Source organism: Parasteatoda tepidariorum, chromosome 4 (assembly GCF_043381705.1).
Source record: "Parasteatoda tepidariorum isolate YZ-2023 chromosome 4, CAS_Ptep_4.0, whole genome shotgun sequence".
Classification (NCBI taxonomy): Eukaryota; Metazoa; Arthropoda; class Arachnida; order Araneae; family Theridiidae; genus Parasteatoda; species Parasteatoda tepidariorum.
The window spans coordinates 73,879,372-73,897,386 of NC_092207.1; the positions used below are offsets into that span (position 1 = coordinate 73,879,372).

The window sequence follows — 18,015 nt, forward strand, 5'->3', positions numbered from 1 at the left end:
AAGTATGTTTCGAAATCCCCCACTTAAGTTTTGTTTTCTCCCTGATTGTATTAATGCTTTTTTTGTGACTTGTTACTTACCATTTTATGTCCCTTGTCCCATTAAAATTCTTAAATCACACCGTTGATTAGAATTCTTTGAGTCGCATGCCACCACATTTTATTATTTCACCGTTCTCCCTGCACGTTTTTCTACATACTTTCGTAATTTCCAGTTTCTAAGTCTTATAGGTTTTGTAATCTAAGAAGAAAATTGTAAAAAAAAAAGCAAAGGAAAAAAAAAAGAGGGATGAAAACTTTGCAAAAAGTACTTAAAATGGCAATAACTTTCGAATTTCGATTTTTTAATCTACAGAGATAATACAAATATTTTTATACTGAGTAATTCGCTGTAAGGAGCAAAATATTTGTCATAATTATTTGTTTAAAATGAAAATAAAATTTTGAACAGCTTTTAAAATGAATTTGTCATAATTAGTGATGTTAACTCTCGGACCTAGAACAGAGCGCCTGAACTTCGAAATTGACTTACTAAAATATTTAAGATGATAAAATGGAGGTCAAAAGTTTTATAAGAAAAATCCCGTGTAGACATACTGATTTCATTCAGGTTTTTTAAATGAATCGATTGCAGAAGTGTTCTGATGTAGATTGCATATAACTGATTTAACAACTGATTGCAGATCACTGATTTTTTGTAAGTTCTTATGAGAGCATTTAGAATGAATATAAAGTTATGCTAAAGTGTGATGCGTTCAAAACAGAACAACGTGCCTTACGCAAAATAAAAAACGAAACACCCTGAATAACTTTTGATCTAATGATCTTGTTTTAAAGTACCAGAACTCAATCTTAATCATACAGGAGCCTGACCTCAAATGTGCTTAATTAGTGCAGAGTGCAGATGATATTTTAAGTTACGAAATGAGACACAAACATGTTCTCGTTCTGAATCATAGATATAAGGGCCCTTTATTAGTCCCTGTTCTGAATAAATGTACCTTTTTTTTCTCTTGATCCTCAAAACACGTGGTGTAGTTTAGGCCCCTCAAAGATAACGTGGATGACAGCTTAGACCCCTTAAAGATAAATTTTACTGTGCCACTATATCTCGAAAATTTTTTAAGGGAAATGAAATTTTCTTGCATGCAATTATAAAATTCGTTAATCCAAAGATAATTCCATTCCATGAAAAAAATAGTTTTTAATACCTCTCCTGACCAAACTAATGGAACCACATTTTCCGTATTACGGCAAGTTTGAAGGTCAAAAATCAGTAACAATCAAAAAGAAAAAAAAAAAAGGGGGGGGGGAACATTTTTGTATCAAATTTTGTAATTTAAAAAAATCAGCTGCACTAATTATTTAGCATATTTGAGGTCAGGCTCTCGAACCATTCAGATTGAGAGCCGGTACATGAAAATCCGATCATTAGATCAAAAGTTATTCAGGGTATTCCGTTTTTTATTTTGCGCACTAAACAGTTAAGAGTTTTTTTGTGAAAGAAGGTGATTGCACTGTTTTTTTTCTTCTTTACTCTTCTACTTTTGTTCTAGAGTTATCGACACAAGTGTCACAAAATCGTAATTCTTGAATCATTTAATCAAAAACGGTGATGTAATTAGAGATAACGGCGTTTGGTAACCCCCTCCCTCCTTCCCTGCTGTAACGAGACACGTTACCTCAACATAATCACTAAATGCGACTAAAAACAAATGTTGTAATGCGACATTTTATAAGCGTTGTAAAAGATTATAAACGAAACGTGTCTTTGCCTTTATTGTTGAATTTTGGTAATTCATAGCGATTTTTACTTTTTTTTTAAAACTTTTTCCTTTTTGACCTTTTAAAATAAAAAATTTTTGCTTTAGCTTATACCTCTCAAAATATAGTTCTTTGTAAAGATGCACTATGATAATTTATAGATTAAATAATAAGAATTCTTAAAATATGAATTGTTTTATTTTGGTTAGAGCAATAAAGTTCAAAATTAGAATAAAAAATTTATTTAAGTAAAAAACATGAATTAAAATTGTTAAAATAAAATGAAATATACTACTCATGAAGTATAATAAAATTTACAATACTTTATTTATAATGGTAGTATTTTTTATTTTAATTTGATTGATCTTTTTCTATCTTTCATTTGATCTTTTTTTAGAGAAATAATTATTTTATTATTTATATAAGTTCAGTACTTAAAAAAATATTTTTAAACATGTATAAAATCAATTTTATGCCGTGATTTAATTTCTTTAAATGTATGAAAATAAATAAATATGCAAGAATCGAATATTTAAAAGAACTTTTAAAGAAAGTTCTCAAGCTTTATTAACTGCATATCAGAAGAAGGTTATATTTATTTATTGTCATTAATTAGTCTTTAATTTATTTAATGAAATTTCGATTTTTTCTTTTTAAAATTCAAATTTTAATTTTTTATAAATTTTTTTTTTATAATTTATTTTACTACAGTTGTTCTTCCTTATTTTTAAATTGTTATTTCATTAATTTAATTCATTTTTCTGAAGTTTTATCTGGCACAGTAACTAGTGCTGCTATCTAACAGAATTTTATAACACTAGAAGAAACGTTGGATTTTAACTTGATCGTTTTTATTTTCTCTTTTTTTTTTTTTTTAACTATGTTGTTTCTAAAGTTTTCGTTTGAAATTAAAAAATACATTTTAATTCTGAAATTGATTTTATATAGTTATTAAATCTCTTTTCTTCGAATATATACTAATTTGTTTTCTTTTTTTTTGTTGGTGATATTTACTTGTGTTGCCATCGAACAGCATATAAAGACACTATAAAAAATCACTAAAATAAAATTTGAATAAAGAGATGAAGGAGAAAAATAGAAAGACAAAAGTGGATTGTTTAAATATAACTAAAATAACTTGAGTAATTGAAGTTATGTGAAAAGGATAGTATTAATAAATATTGCACTCTCTATCTAGTGGAAAATAATAACAAAAATTTAAAGAAAAACAGCTTTTTTCCCCTCCTTACGTTCCATTGATGACGGTGTCGTAATACTTATTATTAATTATAAAAATATAACAGATTAAAAAATTATAAAAAAGCGAAAATTTCATTAAAAATATAAATTTTAATAATATTTTTGATGGTATATAGCAGTAGTTCTTCATGTACGTAGCACTATATCTGCCACAATAGCTTTTGTTGGAATTTTATTTATTATTTCAAATTTATCGACATGATCGTGTAATTAGTTAAATTTTATGAAATAAATAATAATTAAATATGTATACTCTCGCTATCTTGCCACCGTTCAAAAATAAAACGGGAAAAGCCAGTTGCTGTTAACTGTGTGGGTGGGTGACCACTTGGATCAGTCTGCGCAGAGACCGAGGGTATGAGGTATGGTCCTCGTTTAACTGTTCTACCGTAAAGCGCTCGACTTCGCGTGCAGGTAGTTGGGCCAAAGAGCGGTTGTGCCATCCCTGATATATATATATATANAATAATCGTGTATGTTGCTCTTCTTTATTTCGTTTTTTTTGTATTTTGTGAATATAATTTAGAATGTGCTTATCAGAAATTTTCTCGAAGAAATTTTCCGATTTATCTTTTTGAAACAACTAATTTTGAACGAAGTTATTTACATTTGTATATTTTAAAACGCATAAAGGAGGTAATGAATATCATATTTATTTAAATTCTTTGAATCGAAAATTCTTTGAGCGGAAAAGAAAACAAAATTAATTTCAGATGCTCGAGAAGTTTTTTTCCTTTCTGCTTTAAATCCTAATAGGTCAAGAAAAATTTTTAATTTATCACAGAATTAAATTTAAAAGAAGAAAAAAATCTTGTCACAAAGTTTCTGATTAAGAGAAGATTCAAAATGATACGTAACAAAATTATTTGTAATACTTGTTATTTTGCTTTTTAATATTAAAAAAAAAAACTATATTTAAAACTAAAATATAATCCTTATTTTATTAAGTTTCCATTCGAATGTAAGACAGTAATATTTAATGTTCCTTCTAACATAAAAGAGTCCCATATGAAATTTTGATAAAGTTGCGGCCCGCCAATTGACTGGTGTTTTAAATTGTGGCCCCCGACCTCATGTAAGTTGGAAAACCCTGATCTAGAAGTTACTAAGGGATCTATCTAGAATTAAGAGGGATCAAAACATACTCGTTACTATCTAGAGGCAAGTAACATAATGATTCCGATATAAAATTTTACTCTGAATCAGATTAAATCACACCCAAGTCGATTTATCTAGTAGTTAAGAAGTTATTTGAGTTTTATATTGCAATTGAGAGAGTTACGATTCTTACATATTTATACGTTTGACACGTTTTGATTCTAATGCTAGATTACGTTTTGATTCTAATGTATTCTTAAAGAAATCGATAGGAATACTACAATCCACTAAAAGTTTAAAAATCATAAAAGTTTCCAGTTGGTAAGGCAAAAAATTCATAACTGTTTTTTTTTTATACACAATACTTTTACAAACTGTAAACTGTTTTAACTGTGGACCTTTGCATCATGGACTCTTAAAAAATTGGCTCTTAAATAAAATTACATTCAGATGCATTACATTGGATTTTTTTACCATGGTATTTAATGAGTATATCGAGCTTAATACCATAATCACCATGCATACAAAGCTAGACTAAAATACACACTTATCTAAAGAATCTATGAAGTAATTCGAGCGAGTTGGGATACGGGCTCCCTAAGAGACAGTCACTTAAAACAAATGGTTTCGCTTTGTTCTCAAAAAAAAATATTTGTCTTTTTTCTTTCTACTCTTCTAAAATTATTTTATTACATTTCTTAAATTATTAAGAAAAATTATTTTTGAAATTTAAAGTAAGCGAAGGTTCTTGTCTAAGAAGATAATATTTAAATTAAAAATCAACAACTTATAATTCCCAAAACCGACAATATCAAAGCGTGCATCGATTCATCAGATAAAATGCATCACATTTGACCATAAAATGTGACTTAATGACTAACTAAAATCAATGACTGAAAATTTCTTTTAAAATCGTGTTCAAGAGAGAGAAAAAAAAATGAAAATTGATTTATTATTAATCAAAAAACCTACAGTAAAATTCAGCTAAAGGAAAAAAATCCACTTTCTCTTAAAGTCTAGAAAGAGTAATAAATTGTGGGTTTAAAGGAGAGAAAAAAAAAACTTCATATTTATTGCACAAAGCTAGAAAAAAACTAATGTTTATATCTCTATAGAATTTTAGGCTTAAATTAAAAGTATACAGTGCATTTTCTCTAAATTTTGTTTTTCAAACTAAAAAAAAAAAAAAAAAAAAAAAAAAAAAAAAAAAAAANAAAAAAAAAAAAAAAAAAAAAAAAAAAAAAAAAAAAAAAAAAAAAAAAAAAAAAAACTCCAAAAAATGAAGACTGATAATAAAAAATCTATAAATGCCAAACTTTTGCGTACAAAAGCTATAAGAACTATTATATCCAGTGTCGATTTTAAATTTCTATCTTCTTTACAATCACTCACCCATGCTTCAAAGGATGAGGTAACGTAATTGCCAACTAATTATGCGTGGGATTTTTTCCACATTTGAGAATAATTTTGTTTATAAAAAAAAAAAATTAAAAAAAAAACGTTTCAAATGCGATGCAGCATTTTTCTTCGTTATTCTATGGAGAATACTCTTTAAACTTAATAAATGTGCGAACATAAAGAAAGGGTTATGTCTCTTTTTGCGTGACAGAAGGTTCTTAAATTTTTTTTTTTACAAATGTAGCATATATTATTTTTTTATTTATCCTTCTACCAACAAAGCCATGAACATAAATTATTAAAATTATTTTTTTCATGGAATCGAAAAAAAAAATATATATGTGTCAAATGATGGTTCTTACAACGATTGGTATGATTTATAACTAATGAAGCCAGCTGTATTTATGAATAAGTAATGTTTATTAATATTTACATAATAATATATAAAAATAAATGAATCCCTACAATTTGAATATGATTAAAATACTAGTAGGATATTAATGATATATTAGGATCTGAGGGAAACTCAAAAATCTGAAATATTTTCTAGTGTTGTTGAAAATCAAGTAAGCATGGCGTTCCTTAAAGTTTGCTGTATTTTGTTTTGTCTTAGCGTACCAATTGTCGTTTCAGACGAAGAAGACCAAAGAAAAATTGCTTGGCTTTGTCGTAAGGAAAATCAAAAAGCTAACAACTATCCGGGTGTACTTCCCGGTATCCCACCCTATGTGATGAAGGTATGAAATTTTAATTGCTTTTTTTATCTACTACAGTCTAACCCCGCTATAATGAACTCGCGCTATAGTGAACGTTTTTAGTGGTCCTGTCCGAAATGTTGATTAACTATTGTTATTCGCTACGCTTATAGCGAACAGCTGAGAAATGGGTAGTTTTTTATTCACAGTGACTCAAATATCCTTTTAGCTGATAATAATTTTTTTTTTTTTTTTAAAATTGTGTTTCAAATCTATGTGATAAGTTTAAAAGTATATAATTAGGATATTTAATTAAAAATTCTAGTAATAGTTCATTTAAGTCGCAATAGAGCTGCACAATGGACTATTTTATTTCATTTTATAACCGTGTCTTTGAACAGCAGACCCAATTTTTGGGTTTTCGACAACTAATGTTCAACTCCGAAGCCTTGTAATTTTGAACCCACTCCTGAAAACAAGGGAATTTCTGAATCAAGGATTGGGAGAAATTTCCTTCTGTGAAAGACTTTCAATAGAACTAATCCGTTACATGGAGAGGAAAACCACGAAAACCTCCCACGGTTAGCCTGATTGCAAGGGGACTCTAACCCATGATCCGTATATCGCTGATGATTTTTTACGTCAGTACTGTGGTCTGTGCAACCCGGATGTGGAATTCGTATCGATCAGCCATCGCTGGGATTCGAACCCGGTTCACCTCAATGGAAGGGAAACGCTCTATCCCCTGATGCATCGCGGCTCACACTGGACTATTGGCGAAGGTCTGAGAAACATCACTGAGGATGATCCGAAGACATGCCATCACACTTTTGATCCTCAGCACGCGAAGTCAAGAACTTAACTCTAGAACAGTTTTACGAGGACAGATACCGCACACGCTCGGTCCCTTTGCAGCCTAATCAAAGTGGGGTATCTAACCACTCACTGACAGCAGTCAGTGAAACTTGACTTCGGTGATGTACTGGGAACCGAGTCTTAATGATCAGTCCACAGCGGGACCGTTGGATTGAATGGTTTTAAAAACGGGCACATTGAAGAGCGAATAATTGCTCAGAAATTACAATTTTTAATTACAACTTCTTTTTTTTAAAAAAATAAATAAAAAAATTAAATATCTAAAAATGGCGAAGTTTGAAAAAAAAAAATAAACGTCAAAGAAATTACTTGGACAGATTTTTATAGAGGAGAGCTACTTCATTATATGGAAAATATTTTAAACCTCATTTAATGTTCGGATTAAAATTTTCGTCATAGAAAGAAATTCGCTGTAAGGAACTTCCGCTGTCTTGATACAGGGGTTGGAACAAAATTATGGGTACACTTTTGTACTAACTCATTTTTTAATGTTTCTCAAAAAAGACTTAGAGAATTACTTTAGAGGTGTTTGGGTCATGCGATTTCTATAGATATCAATTTAAGTTTATAGCTTTTAGCGATCGGTAATAAATTATGAATAAAAAATAGTGTTTCTGAATACGCTGCACCAAAAAATATAGCAATAAACTTGTATAAATTATTTTGGTTCACATATGCAATAACTGCACAAAATCCTGTAAACCTAGCTTACATATTCCTAGAAGTGTGGACATTTTTAAAAATTACTATTACTGCAGAAATATATAATAAAACGAAACATAATTTTTAGGGCAATCTTTAATTAATAACAAAAACATTATTTTAAGATTTAAAAAAAAAATCATTGAAAACTGCGCAAGATATGAGCATTTAAAGTAATCCTTTCATACTGTGTATGCGCGGAAAACGGAATTAAAATCTTTTTTCCATAATTTTGTTCTGAATCATATGTGGTAACCTATGAAAAAAGTCATATTTGAATTTCTTGAAAATTTAAAATGCCTCTAGTATTTTTCAAATCAGCTTTAGTACATTAAAAAAAACAACCTCTGAATGTGATAAGGGTTTTTTCACAAAATTCATTTTGTATTTTATCATAAAATTTAATAACATATGATAATATACTACAGTGAGGGTCCGGTCAACAAAATGTGATGGTATTAACGTACTTTAATAAGGGGTGGTCCTACATAATGACAGTGTTATTTTTTTGTGAAAAGTCCCTTACTATACGCAGCTTTCTTCGCAAATTTATAAAAACTGTTTAGAAAATTACAAGAAACTTTTCAAGTTTTTACGATATTTAAATCGGACTTTCTTCATAAGTTACCAAATACGATTTAGAAAAAAAATTATTTTTATTATATTTTTAATATCTTTTCCGCGCATGCGCAGTTTGAAAGAACTCGTATCTTGCGCAATTTCAATTGATTTTCTTTTTTCTTTCAAAATGATATTTCTGCTATTAATTGAAATTAGCTTTAAAAATTTTCTTAAATATTTTTTTCAATTATAGTAAAAACTCGTAAGGCAATAAAATTAGTTTTTCATTAAAAAGTTCTTATTTCCATGAATATTTAAGTTAGGCTTACGAAATTTTGTGCCGTTATTGCATATGAAAACCAGAGTAATTCTAACAAGTTATAAGCTTTTTAGTAATTTATTTCTGGTCTCTCAAACCTCTAAGGCTTCTAAATCATTTTTGAGAAATCGGTTGACCTTAACAGTTCCAAAGTTATAAAATAATTCTGTTCCTCGAGAAATATGATATAATGAGTTAGTATAGATGTGTTTCCATAAATTGGTCCAACCCCTATATAAGTAATTAGTTAACAATGCATGAAGCAAATTATGTACTGTTTCAATCATTATTTCCAACAATACTACTGCATTGGGTCAAAAAATACTTTTTAAAGATCTTAGATTCATTGCTATGTTAGCAGACGATTCAGTATAGCGGAGTCAGACTGATCATTATTCTATCATCTGATTTGCCAAAATGGATGTTTTAATGAAACTTTTAACATGTGTGTAACAATATGTTATAGTTTATGTACTGTGCTCCGAAAAAAAAAACGGAATACTCTGAATAACTTTTGATCTAATGATCGGATCTTCACGTTCTAGCTCTTTACCTCAATGACTCGATTTGTTGATCTCAAATCTAAGGTATAAATTTTTACGTCATTTTAAATTATGTAATTTTACATGGCAAAATACAAAATTTGAGAGAGATCGGTTGAATAGTTTCTGAGGAATCAAATGTCACAAAAGTTAGATATTTAAAATTCGATTTCTCAGGAACTATTTAACTGATTTCGCTCAATTTTTTTTCCGTGTAAAATTATATTCTTCAAAATGATGCAAAAAATCGTATAACTTACAATTTAAAAATTCTTCAACCATTATTAAAAAAATAAAAAAAAATTTACTAAAAGTAATTTTTGCATTAATCTGTACATAAACGAATTTTATAATTGCGTGCAAAATTTTTTCAATTCGTTTAACAAGTTCTCGAGATATAGCGAAATACATGAAAAGTAAAATTAACATTAAGGGGTCCAAACTGTGGAGCGCTCTCATGACTAAACTATTGGGATCAAGTTCACAGATTGCGGCTACCCCCTATATTTTTGAGTTTAGAAATCTGAATCCGTCGGAAAAAAAAGTCTTTATTCAGAGAAAGTAGGTTTTTGTGACTGATTTTGTAACTTAAAATAGTTTTTTAGGGTGGTCCGTTTTTTATTTTGTTTACTGTGCATTTTCACTAACCAATTCTTTATGTAAAACTGCATCTGAATTTATCCATTATTGAGTAGTTTAATTAAAAAAAAAAGAAATGAATATTTTCATTTTTTGAGGTTTAATTTAATACGCATTAGAAGAAAATGAAAAAATCGTAAGGGCTTATCGTTATGATTAAATTTTTTTATAAACAAAATTATTTTTATTAAAAAAAAAAATATCGACTTTTGATGGAAATGGTGAATGAGAGGCAATCAGGTGGTTTGGTGAGCAAATTATTTTACAATATGTTTATGCCTGTTTTCTGTCTTTTTTAGACTACTTGAGCAATGCAGTTTTTAAAATTGTTATTTTATTTTATTATTAATCCTTATAATTGTAATTATTTTCGAATGTTCGAAAATGTTCTAATTTTTTGTTTATTAGTTTTTAAAAATATCATTTTGTACTATATGCTTGTATCATTAACTCCTTCTTTTTATTCTTAGGTGAAATATGGAAAAACAGAAGTAAATTGTGGCGATGAAATTGATTTAAATGTTACGAGAGCACCACCTTCAATCAGTTATACACGTGTAAATGATGATGTATTTTACACTCTAATTATGATAGGTGAATATTTTTTTAAATACTTGCGTATATTCATTTTCTTTCCTTTATACGAATGTATACGTAAATAATATATAGGCAGAAAAGTAGTTTGGACTGTGCAATACGTCAAAAAAATTTGGAAAAACGATCTGTAAAAAAATTGTGGCGATGAAATTGATTTTACCGCAACGAGAACACCACCTTCAATCAGTTATTCCCGTGTATATGATATCTTAAACACTCTAATTATCATAGGTGAATATTTTTTAAATTCTTGCATACACTCAAAGCTTTTTTTGTTACAAACATGTACATAAATACGTAATTTTTAACACAATCCAGAAGACAAGGGAACTACTGAATCAAGTATTGGGAGAAATTTGCCTTCTTGGACGACTTTTTGACGGAACTATCCCGCATCTGTGTTACATGAAACGGTTAGCCTGACGCCAAGCGGCCTCTACCCCATGATACGTCTACCTCTGAGGACATATTACGCCAGCACTGTGATCGGTGCAAGCCAGATGCGGAATTCGTTTCGATCAGCCGTCGCTGGGATTCGAACCCGGTTCATCTCATTGGAAGGAGAACTCTCAATCCCCTGAGCCACCATGGGTCAAATTACACTTTTAGCATACATTTTGAAATATATAATGCTGTTGCCGAAAGCTCGCGTTTAATATACAGGGTGTTTATAAAGTCCTGGACCCATTTTGATGTTTAATAACTCATAAAATAATAAAGATAGATTAAAATTAATAACATAAATGGTTAGATAGACTCAAAAACTTTCATGACCCTTGTCAATGAACTTCCACGTGTGCCCCCTTCGTCGCACGGAGAATATCAAGTCGATAGTCAATTTCACGCCAGGTAGCGGCAAGCATGTCGGCATCCACAGAGGCTATTGCGGTTGTAATTCTGGCTTTTAGGTCATCAATGTTCGACACGATCCTCCTGTAAACATTGTCCTTTATAAATCCCCAAAGAAAAAAGTCCAGCGGCGTTATATCAGGTGATCTGGGTGGCCAAGGAATTGGACCTCCTCGCCCAATCCATCTTCCTGGAAAATGGTCATTCAAAGAACTACGAACGATGATACCCCAATGAGGTGGTGCACCATCTTGTTGCAAAAAGACATGTGGCTGAAGCTCTTCTAGTTGTGGAAATACGAAGTTTTCCAACATGTCTAAGTATACGACTGATGAGACCGTCTTTTCTGTAAAAAAGAAAGGCCCAATGACTCGGTCGTGCATTAGTCCACACCACACATTAACCTTTGGGGAATCCCTTTGTGTCTCACGGTATTCATGGGGGTTTTCAGATCCCCATATGCGCACATTATGGCGATTAACAATGCCAGAAACATGAAAGGATGCTTCGTCGGAGAACATTATGCGCTTCAGAAAATCAGCAGCATCTTCTATCCTTCCTACCATATCTGTTGCAAACGCCATCCTCCTAGGCCTATCGTCCGGTTCCAAACCTTGAACAATTTGAACTTTGTATGCATGCAGTCTTAATTGTTTCTTAATAACCTTGTACACCGTCGAAATTGGCATATCCAATTCTCTTGCCGCTGATCTCACAGATCTTCTAGGATTGTCTAAAAATGTCTGTCTGACACGCTCAACGTCAAAATCACTTGTGCAGGGACATCCGGAACGTTTCTTATCTGCGATACTTCCAGTTTCTAGAAAATTCTTTTTTCACCGCAAGATGCTGCTTTTAGATGGAGGATCTTTTTGGTAAATTCTTCTGCAATTTCTCTGTGCTTGCACTATCGATTTCATTTCTATGAACCACCATAAAATCTGTGCTTTCTCTTGTGGTGTATGCATTCTCCTTAATATCCGCTCGAATAAAACATCACATAGAAAAGTACTACATAGAACAAACACATCAAAAGTAAACATAACATTGCAATAGTTGCCAAAAACAAAAGAGAGAAAAATGCAATTAATAAGTAGACGATATTTAGAAAAGTACAGATATTTAGACTGGAAAATGAAATTTTCTGAAATTAACCACACGAGCAGACGATATTTACGAAAGTAAAGATATTCAAACCTGGAAAGGAAAATATATGAGTTATTCCATCAATAAATGCCATAAGTTTGTTTATATCTTCATTATTTTATGAGTTATTAAACATCAAAATGGGTCCGGGAATTTATTAACACCCTGTATTATGCTTAAAAAAATAGCACTTCGAAATCAGTTAAAAATTTAAACATGTTTGTTACATTCTGATAGAGGTTGTCCCGCAAAAACCGCCCTTAACACGTTGAATGCCATGGGGGTCACCGGTGACCGGCACTGAGTTTGTTCGTTGAGCCACGGGGGTCACCGGTGAAGCCAAGATTATTAGAAACACATAATTCGAGTAAATTTTGAATGCTTTTAATTTTCTTATATTATTATCGTTTCTAAAATGATTTGAAGAAATTAATGCAATACATACTGAGAAAATCATTTTGGCCAGACGGGCATTCAACGTGTTAATATGTATTTTTAGAATCCATATCAAAAGTAAAAACAAAAATATTTTTACATATATTGGGAGTTGCAAATTAATATTTGATAAACAAAGGCGCTAATGAAATCAAACAAATCGCAGTGCTGGATGGCGTGTGTAATAAACTGCTTCACAGAGTTAATTGAAGGTTGAAATAAGAAACTGTTCCTAATAATTGTAGGTAATATGTTTTTTTCCCCCTCGCAATCAAACTTGTTTTGATCCCTTATTGCCTTCCTGTTCTGCGATTTGTCAAATTTCAATGCCTTTTTCTCTCGCTTTAATATAAATTTCAGACCCCCAAAGTGCATACTTTTTATTTCATTTTTGATTAAAATTCTGAGAATGCATATTAAGAGTTTAAAATACACGATTACGGGACACGCTCTATCTACTGACGCTCGTGTGAAACAAATGTAATGAGAACAATTTTTAATGAGTACTTTTTTTTAAAATTGTTATTAAAAAGGAAAAAAAATGTAAAAACAGAATTTAAAAAAAAATAATACTTTTAGCCAGTAATCTATAAATGCCGTGAGCCAGGTTAATATAGTTTAAAATAAAAGCAAAAATCTGTTACGCTATTTTTTCACAACATGCTCGATCCTAAAAATTGATCCTGGCACCAAGAAATTTTGCATTTTCATTGACCTTTGGCTTTATCTGATAAAGTTGAAGTTTTATATTTTAGAGTATAGATAAATATGTACTGTAAGCAAAATTAAAGACAACGCGAATAAATTTTAATTTAATGATCGAATTTTCGCGTACTATTGTTCAATCTTGATGGTTCGAAAGCCTAACCTTAAATTTTTGCAGGTTTTTTGATAATAGTCACCGATATTTTCAGTACACGATTTAATTAATTTTTATTTCAATGCGTCTGCTGAGAAAAATATCTTAATATGAATATTTGTATTGAAAAAAGGATTAAATTTAAATGATATTAAAAATGTAGAAAATATAATTCCTGTTAATGACATAGCAGTATAGATCAAAAATTTCTATTGAATTTGAAGATGAGAGATAGTTTTCTAGTGAAAATGTTTATCCCACATCTCTACTAGAAATAGTTTAACCTCTTAAACATACTCACTACAGTTCTTTAGGAAACTGGCGAGAATAATTCTTTAATTGGGCAGTCAATACTATTTCTACTGGCTAATTAATAACACAAATCTTGCACATATCTAAATTCACGGTCACTTTGTTTTTTAGATCCTGATGCGCCATATCCCAACAAACCTACAAACGCTATTTATCTCCACTGGCTAATTAACAACATACCCGGAAAAGACATTTACAGAGGGAGAGAGCTCTTAGAATATGAGGCTCCAGATCCTCCTGCTGATTCAGGTATGTGTAAGGTAAAAATTCTAAACATATGAGTAGGAGACCTAACTTGATTCTTCAGAGCTTCCACGGTGGAACGTTGAAGTTTTTTTTTCTTTTCTTTTGAAAAAAAAAATATACTACCCCTTGACTCATAATGTCAATCAAGTTTACTGTCTGTCTAACCAAAGAACTCCTTCCGTGACAAAGTTTGGTGCTCTCTGCTGTTACGGAATGAAAGTAAAGCGAATTTTTAAAAGACTAACTTTGGAGACTTCTCTCGCCAACTCGAATCATAATTGAACTAAATATTTATCCACATTCCTACTAGAAGTAGTTTAACCTCTTAAACATACTCACTACAGTTCTTCAGTCAACTGGCTAGAGTTCTTTAGTTGGATAGACAATACTGCATTTGCAACAAATTACTTCTGACGTTACGATCGAAATTACTTACGGATTTTTTAAATTGCCACCAAGGCCATGCTTGACTGTGCTATTCTTCAGTGTTGCTCTATTGCTCATTAGAGTTCTTTAGTTGGATAGACAATACTGCATTTGCAACAAATTACTTCTGACGTTATGATCGAAATTACTTACGAATCTTTTAAATTGCCACCTAGGCCGTGCTTGACTGTGCTATTCTTCAAGTTTTGATGTACTTTTCAAATTGCTTGTTATCAAATCACTACTGAAACGACTGCAAATTGTTTGAATTACTGTTGTAACCCAAACTCGTTCGATATGGAAACTTTTCGAAAATATTCCTCCACATTTAAACACACATATTAGCAATCAAAATGTTATCGGCTGTATTAAATATTGATAGACATGGTCAGATTTTAAATATTTATTTTCAGTGAGTGATAATAGATGGCATTACATATAGCACAACAAAGGATTGAAGAAAGTTATNGACCTAGAGAAGTAATTAAAATTTACAAATATGTCTTTCTTTCTTGAGTTTATAATTATAAGAACTATTTACTGATAAAAAGTGAATATTAATCATGAATATAAGCTTATAAAGTATCTCTCTGGCTCTCCTTTACAAACAAATAAAATAAACTGTGTTTTTAAGTTCCATCTTTAAAAATTTGATTTCCGGAAACTTTTGTGATCAATGATTTTTTGAAACATCTGGACCTTCGATCGCCGGAAACTTCCGGATCACTATTAGCGAAAATTCCGGATTTTTTCCGGAGCACAATCAGCCCTGAATTGCCACGTTTGACTGTGCTATTTTTCAGTTTTGATGTACTTTTCAAATTGCTTGTTATCAAATCACAACTGCAAATTGTTTGAATTACTGTTGTAACCCAAACTCGTTAGAGCTTCACCAATATGGAAGCTTTTCGAAAATATTCCTCCCCATTTAAGCACACATATCAGCAATCAAAATGTTATCGGCTGTATTAAATATTGATAGACATGGTCAGATTTTAAATATTTATTTTCAGTGAATGATAATAGATGGCATTACATATAGCACAACAAAAGATTGAAGAAAGTTCTAAGTTTTATTGCTTAAAGCTATTTCATGCATTCAACGATTGATTGGAAGAGATGTGCAAAATGATCTTTTTCATCTTAAGTGGTTTCAAAGATCTCCAGACCTTTGTAATTTTTATGTGTGGGAATCTATACATAAAAGTCATCATTTAGGTACCGCTACTTTCCAAGCTTTGACGAATCACCTTGCCACTTCAGAACATTCTTTATCCATTGATTAGTATAGTATCGCTTTCCGGGACGAATTTCAGACGATCATTTGAGCTTAATTGTTAAATTTCGTGCCATCATTTGCTTGTCATAGTGAAGTTTTGGGTCGCATATATTTACACTGTGTGTTCCAAACACAAACTTAAAAATCTTCCTTTGTATTTATATTTTTCTTAGAATCAATTTTCAGACTAAATAATATATCTTATATAAATTTATTTAGAAATCTTCATTTGTATTTATAATTTGGAATTCTAAATTTTGGACTACATGATTTCTGTGATCTGCACTGTTAGAATTTTCATTCCAAAATTATGATAAAATAACCAGTAGCAGTCTATCCATTCGATTAACCGGGAAATTTACTGTAAAGATAATTTTTACCTTTACGGTTTTGAAACCGTTTATAACTAGTATGGTTAAAAAGCCATGAATACAAAACAATACGTTTTTTTTAAAACCATTTACAACTAGCATGGTTTCATTTAATCTTGGAGGGCATGAGTTTTACCACCAACTTTTTTCCTTCCAAATAAGTAAGAAAAATAAATTAAACTTGTGTTAAATTATTTTTTATTTGTCTAATTATATTTTCAAACTAAATGATACTACTTTTTAATAGATCGTCACAGATACATAATTCTGCTGTACGAGCAAACTTGCTATTACCCAAGTCATAAGTGGATTGATCCTAGAAGCAACTTCAACATGACGGCGTACTTCCTGCATAACACTGTGTTGCATTATCCATATCAGATTAATTTCTTTTTTGCAAAAAAGTGATTAAACAAGCATCCATTATTTTAATTCATGAATATTAATAATAAATTAATTCCATAGATTGTTTTGATTCTTTTTATTTAATTTTAACTAGATTGAAAAATTTAGCTAAATTTATATACGGTTAAAATATACTGAAGAAAGTTCTACAATAACATTAACATCAGCGACAGATTAAACTAAATTAATTACAGTACAAATTAATCCTCATTAAACTTAATTACACGATACTGTTATAAATCGAAAATATTTTTAAGTATTCATTATGTGAGTAGTATTGATTGCCGAGCAAATCATTCCGTTGTCAATTTAATTACACGATACTATGCAGGGCATTTTATAACGATCACCTTTAAAATATTTTTAAGATCCTTGCCAAAAATAAAATCATGAAAACTGTACACATTTGGGATACCAAATAAGATGAGGAAAAAAAAGAAATTGATAATGAAATCCAAAGAATCACTACTGAGAAAGAGGGAAATGAAAGCACCGAAACCTGTAAGATTATCTGGGAAAGCAAGTATGAGCTGAAAGAAGATAATTAAAAATACCAAATTTCTACCTGTAATTTACAGGTTACTTAACTTATTTTCCGTTACTCCCCTTATTAGTGATTCGTTAATTCTTGATAGATGTTTTCCTTTTGTTTAAATATTAAGTTGTTCCTTAATTAGTAGTATATGTTCTTATTTCTTTTTTCACATGGATTCTGGTGATTAGGAAACACCCTGTAATAACAATAAATTATTTTTAATTACATCTTAAAACTATTTAAAGGTGATTTCAGCGAGTTTTAATCATTTACAGATACGAGATACCCGGGTGATTGTGAGCCCAACTTAAAAATCCAGAAAATTTCTTGAGCAAAATCATTAATGACGCATTTCAAAAAATTAATGTCTTCATAAATTTAAATCATTGATATTTTAATGATACTATTGTATCTTTTCCTAATGACCATGGCATTAATATAAGTGATTGTCGAGGACAAACATGAGATAACGTTCAAAGTATGGCAGGTAAGTACTCAGGTTTACAAGCAAGGTTAAAAGAGAAATGTCCCGCCTCAATTTTTCTCTCCATGTATAGCACATAGCTTAAACTTAATTCGTGCACAAGTAGCGAGATGCGTCTTAGAGGATTATTTCCAATTTTTACAGAAACTTAGCAATATTTTTTCTCCAGTTCTACCCATCGGTGGAATATCTTGACAAAATGCTTAGAATCTGGACTA

General features: G+C 30.5%; 1 protein-coding gene across 1 annotated transcript; it reads left to right on the forward strand.

The window, feature by feature from the left end:
• The first annotated feature begins 1,710 nt into the window (after positions 1 to 1,710).
• Positions 1,711 to 16,790, forward strand: LOC107445107 (protein D2-like). The gene is made up of 5 exons (XM_043052260.2): positions 1,711 to 1,792; positions 6,153 to 6,256; positions 10,324 to 10,447; positions 14,163 to 14,300; positions 16,621 to 16,790. The coding sequence occupies exons 1-5, from the start codon at positions 1,723 to 1,725 to the stop codon at positions 16,779 to 16,781; spliced, it is 597 nt and encodes a 198-aa protein (XP_042908194.2). The 5' UTR covers positions 1,711 to 1,722; the 3' UTR covers positions 16,782 to 16,790.
• Positions 16,791 to 18,015: the final 1,225 nt, after the last annotated feature.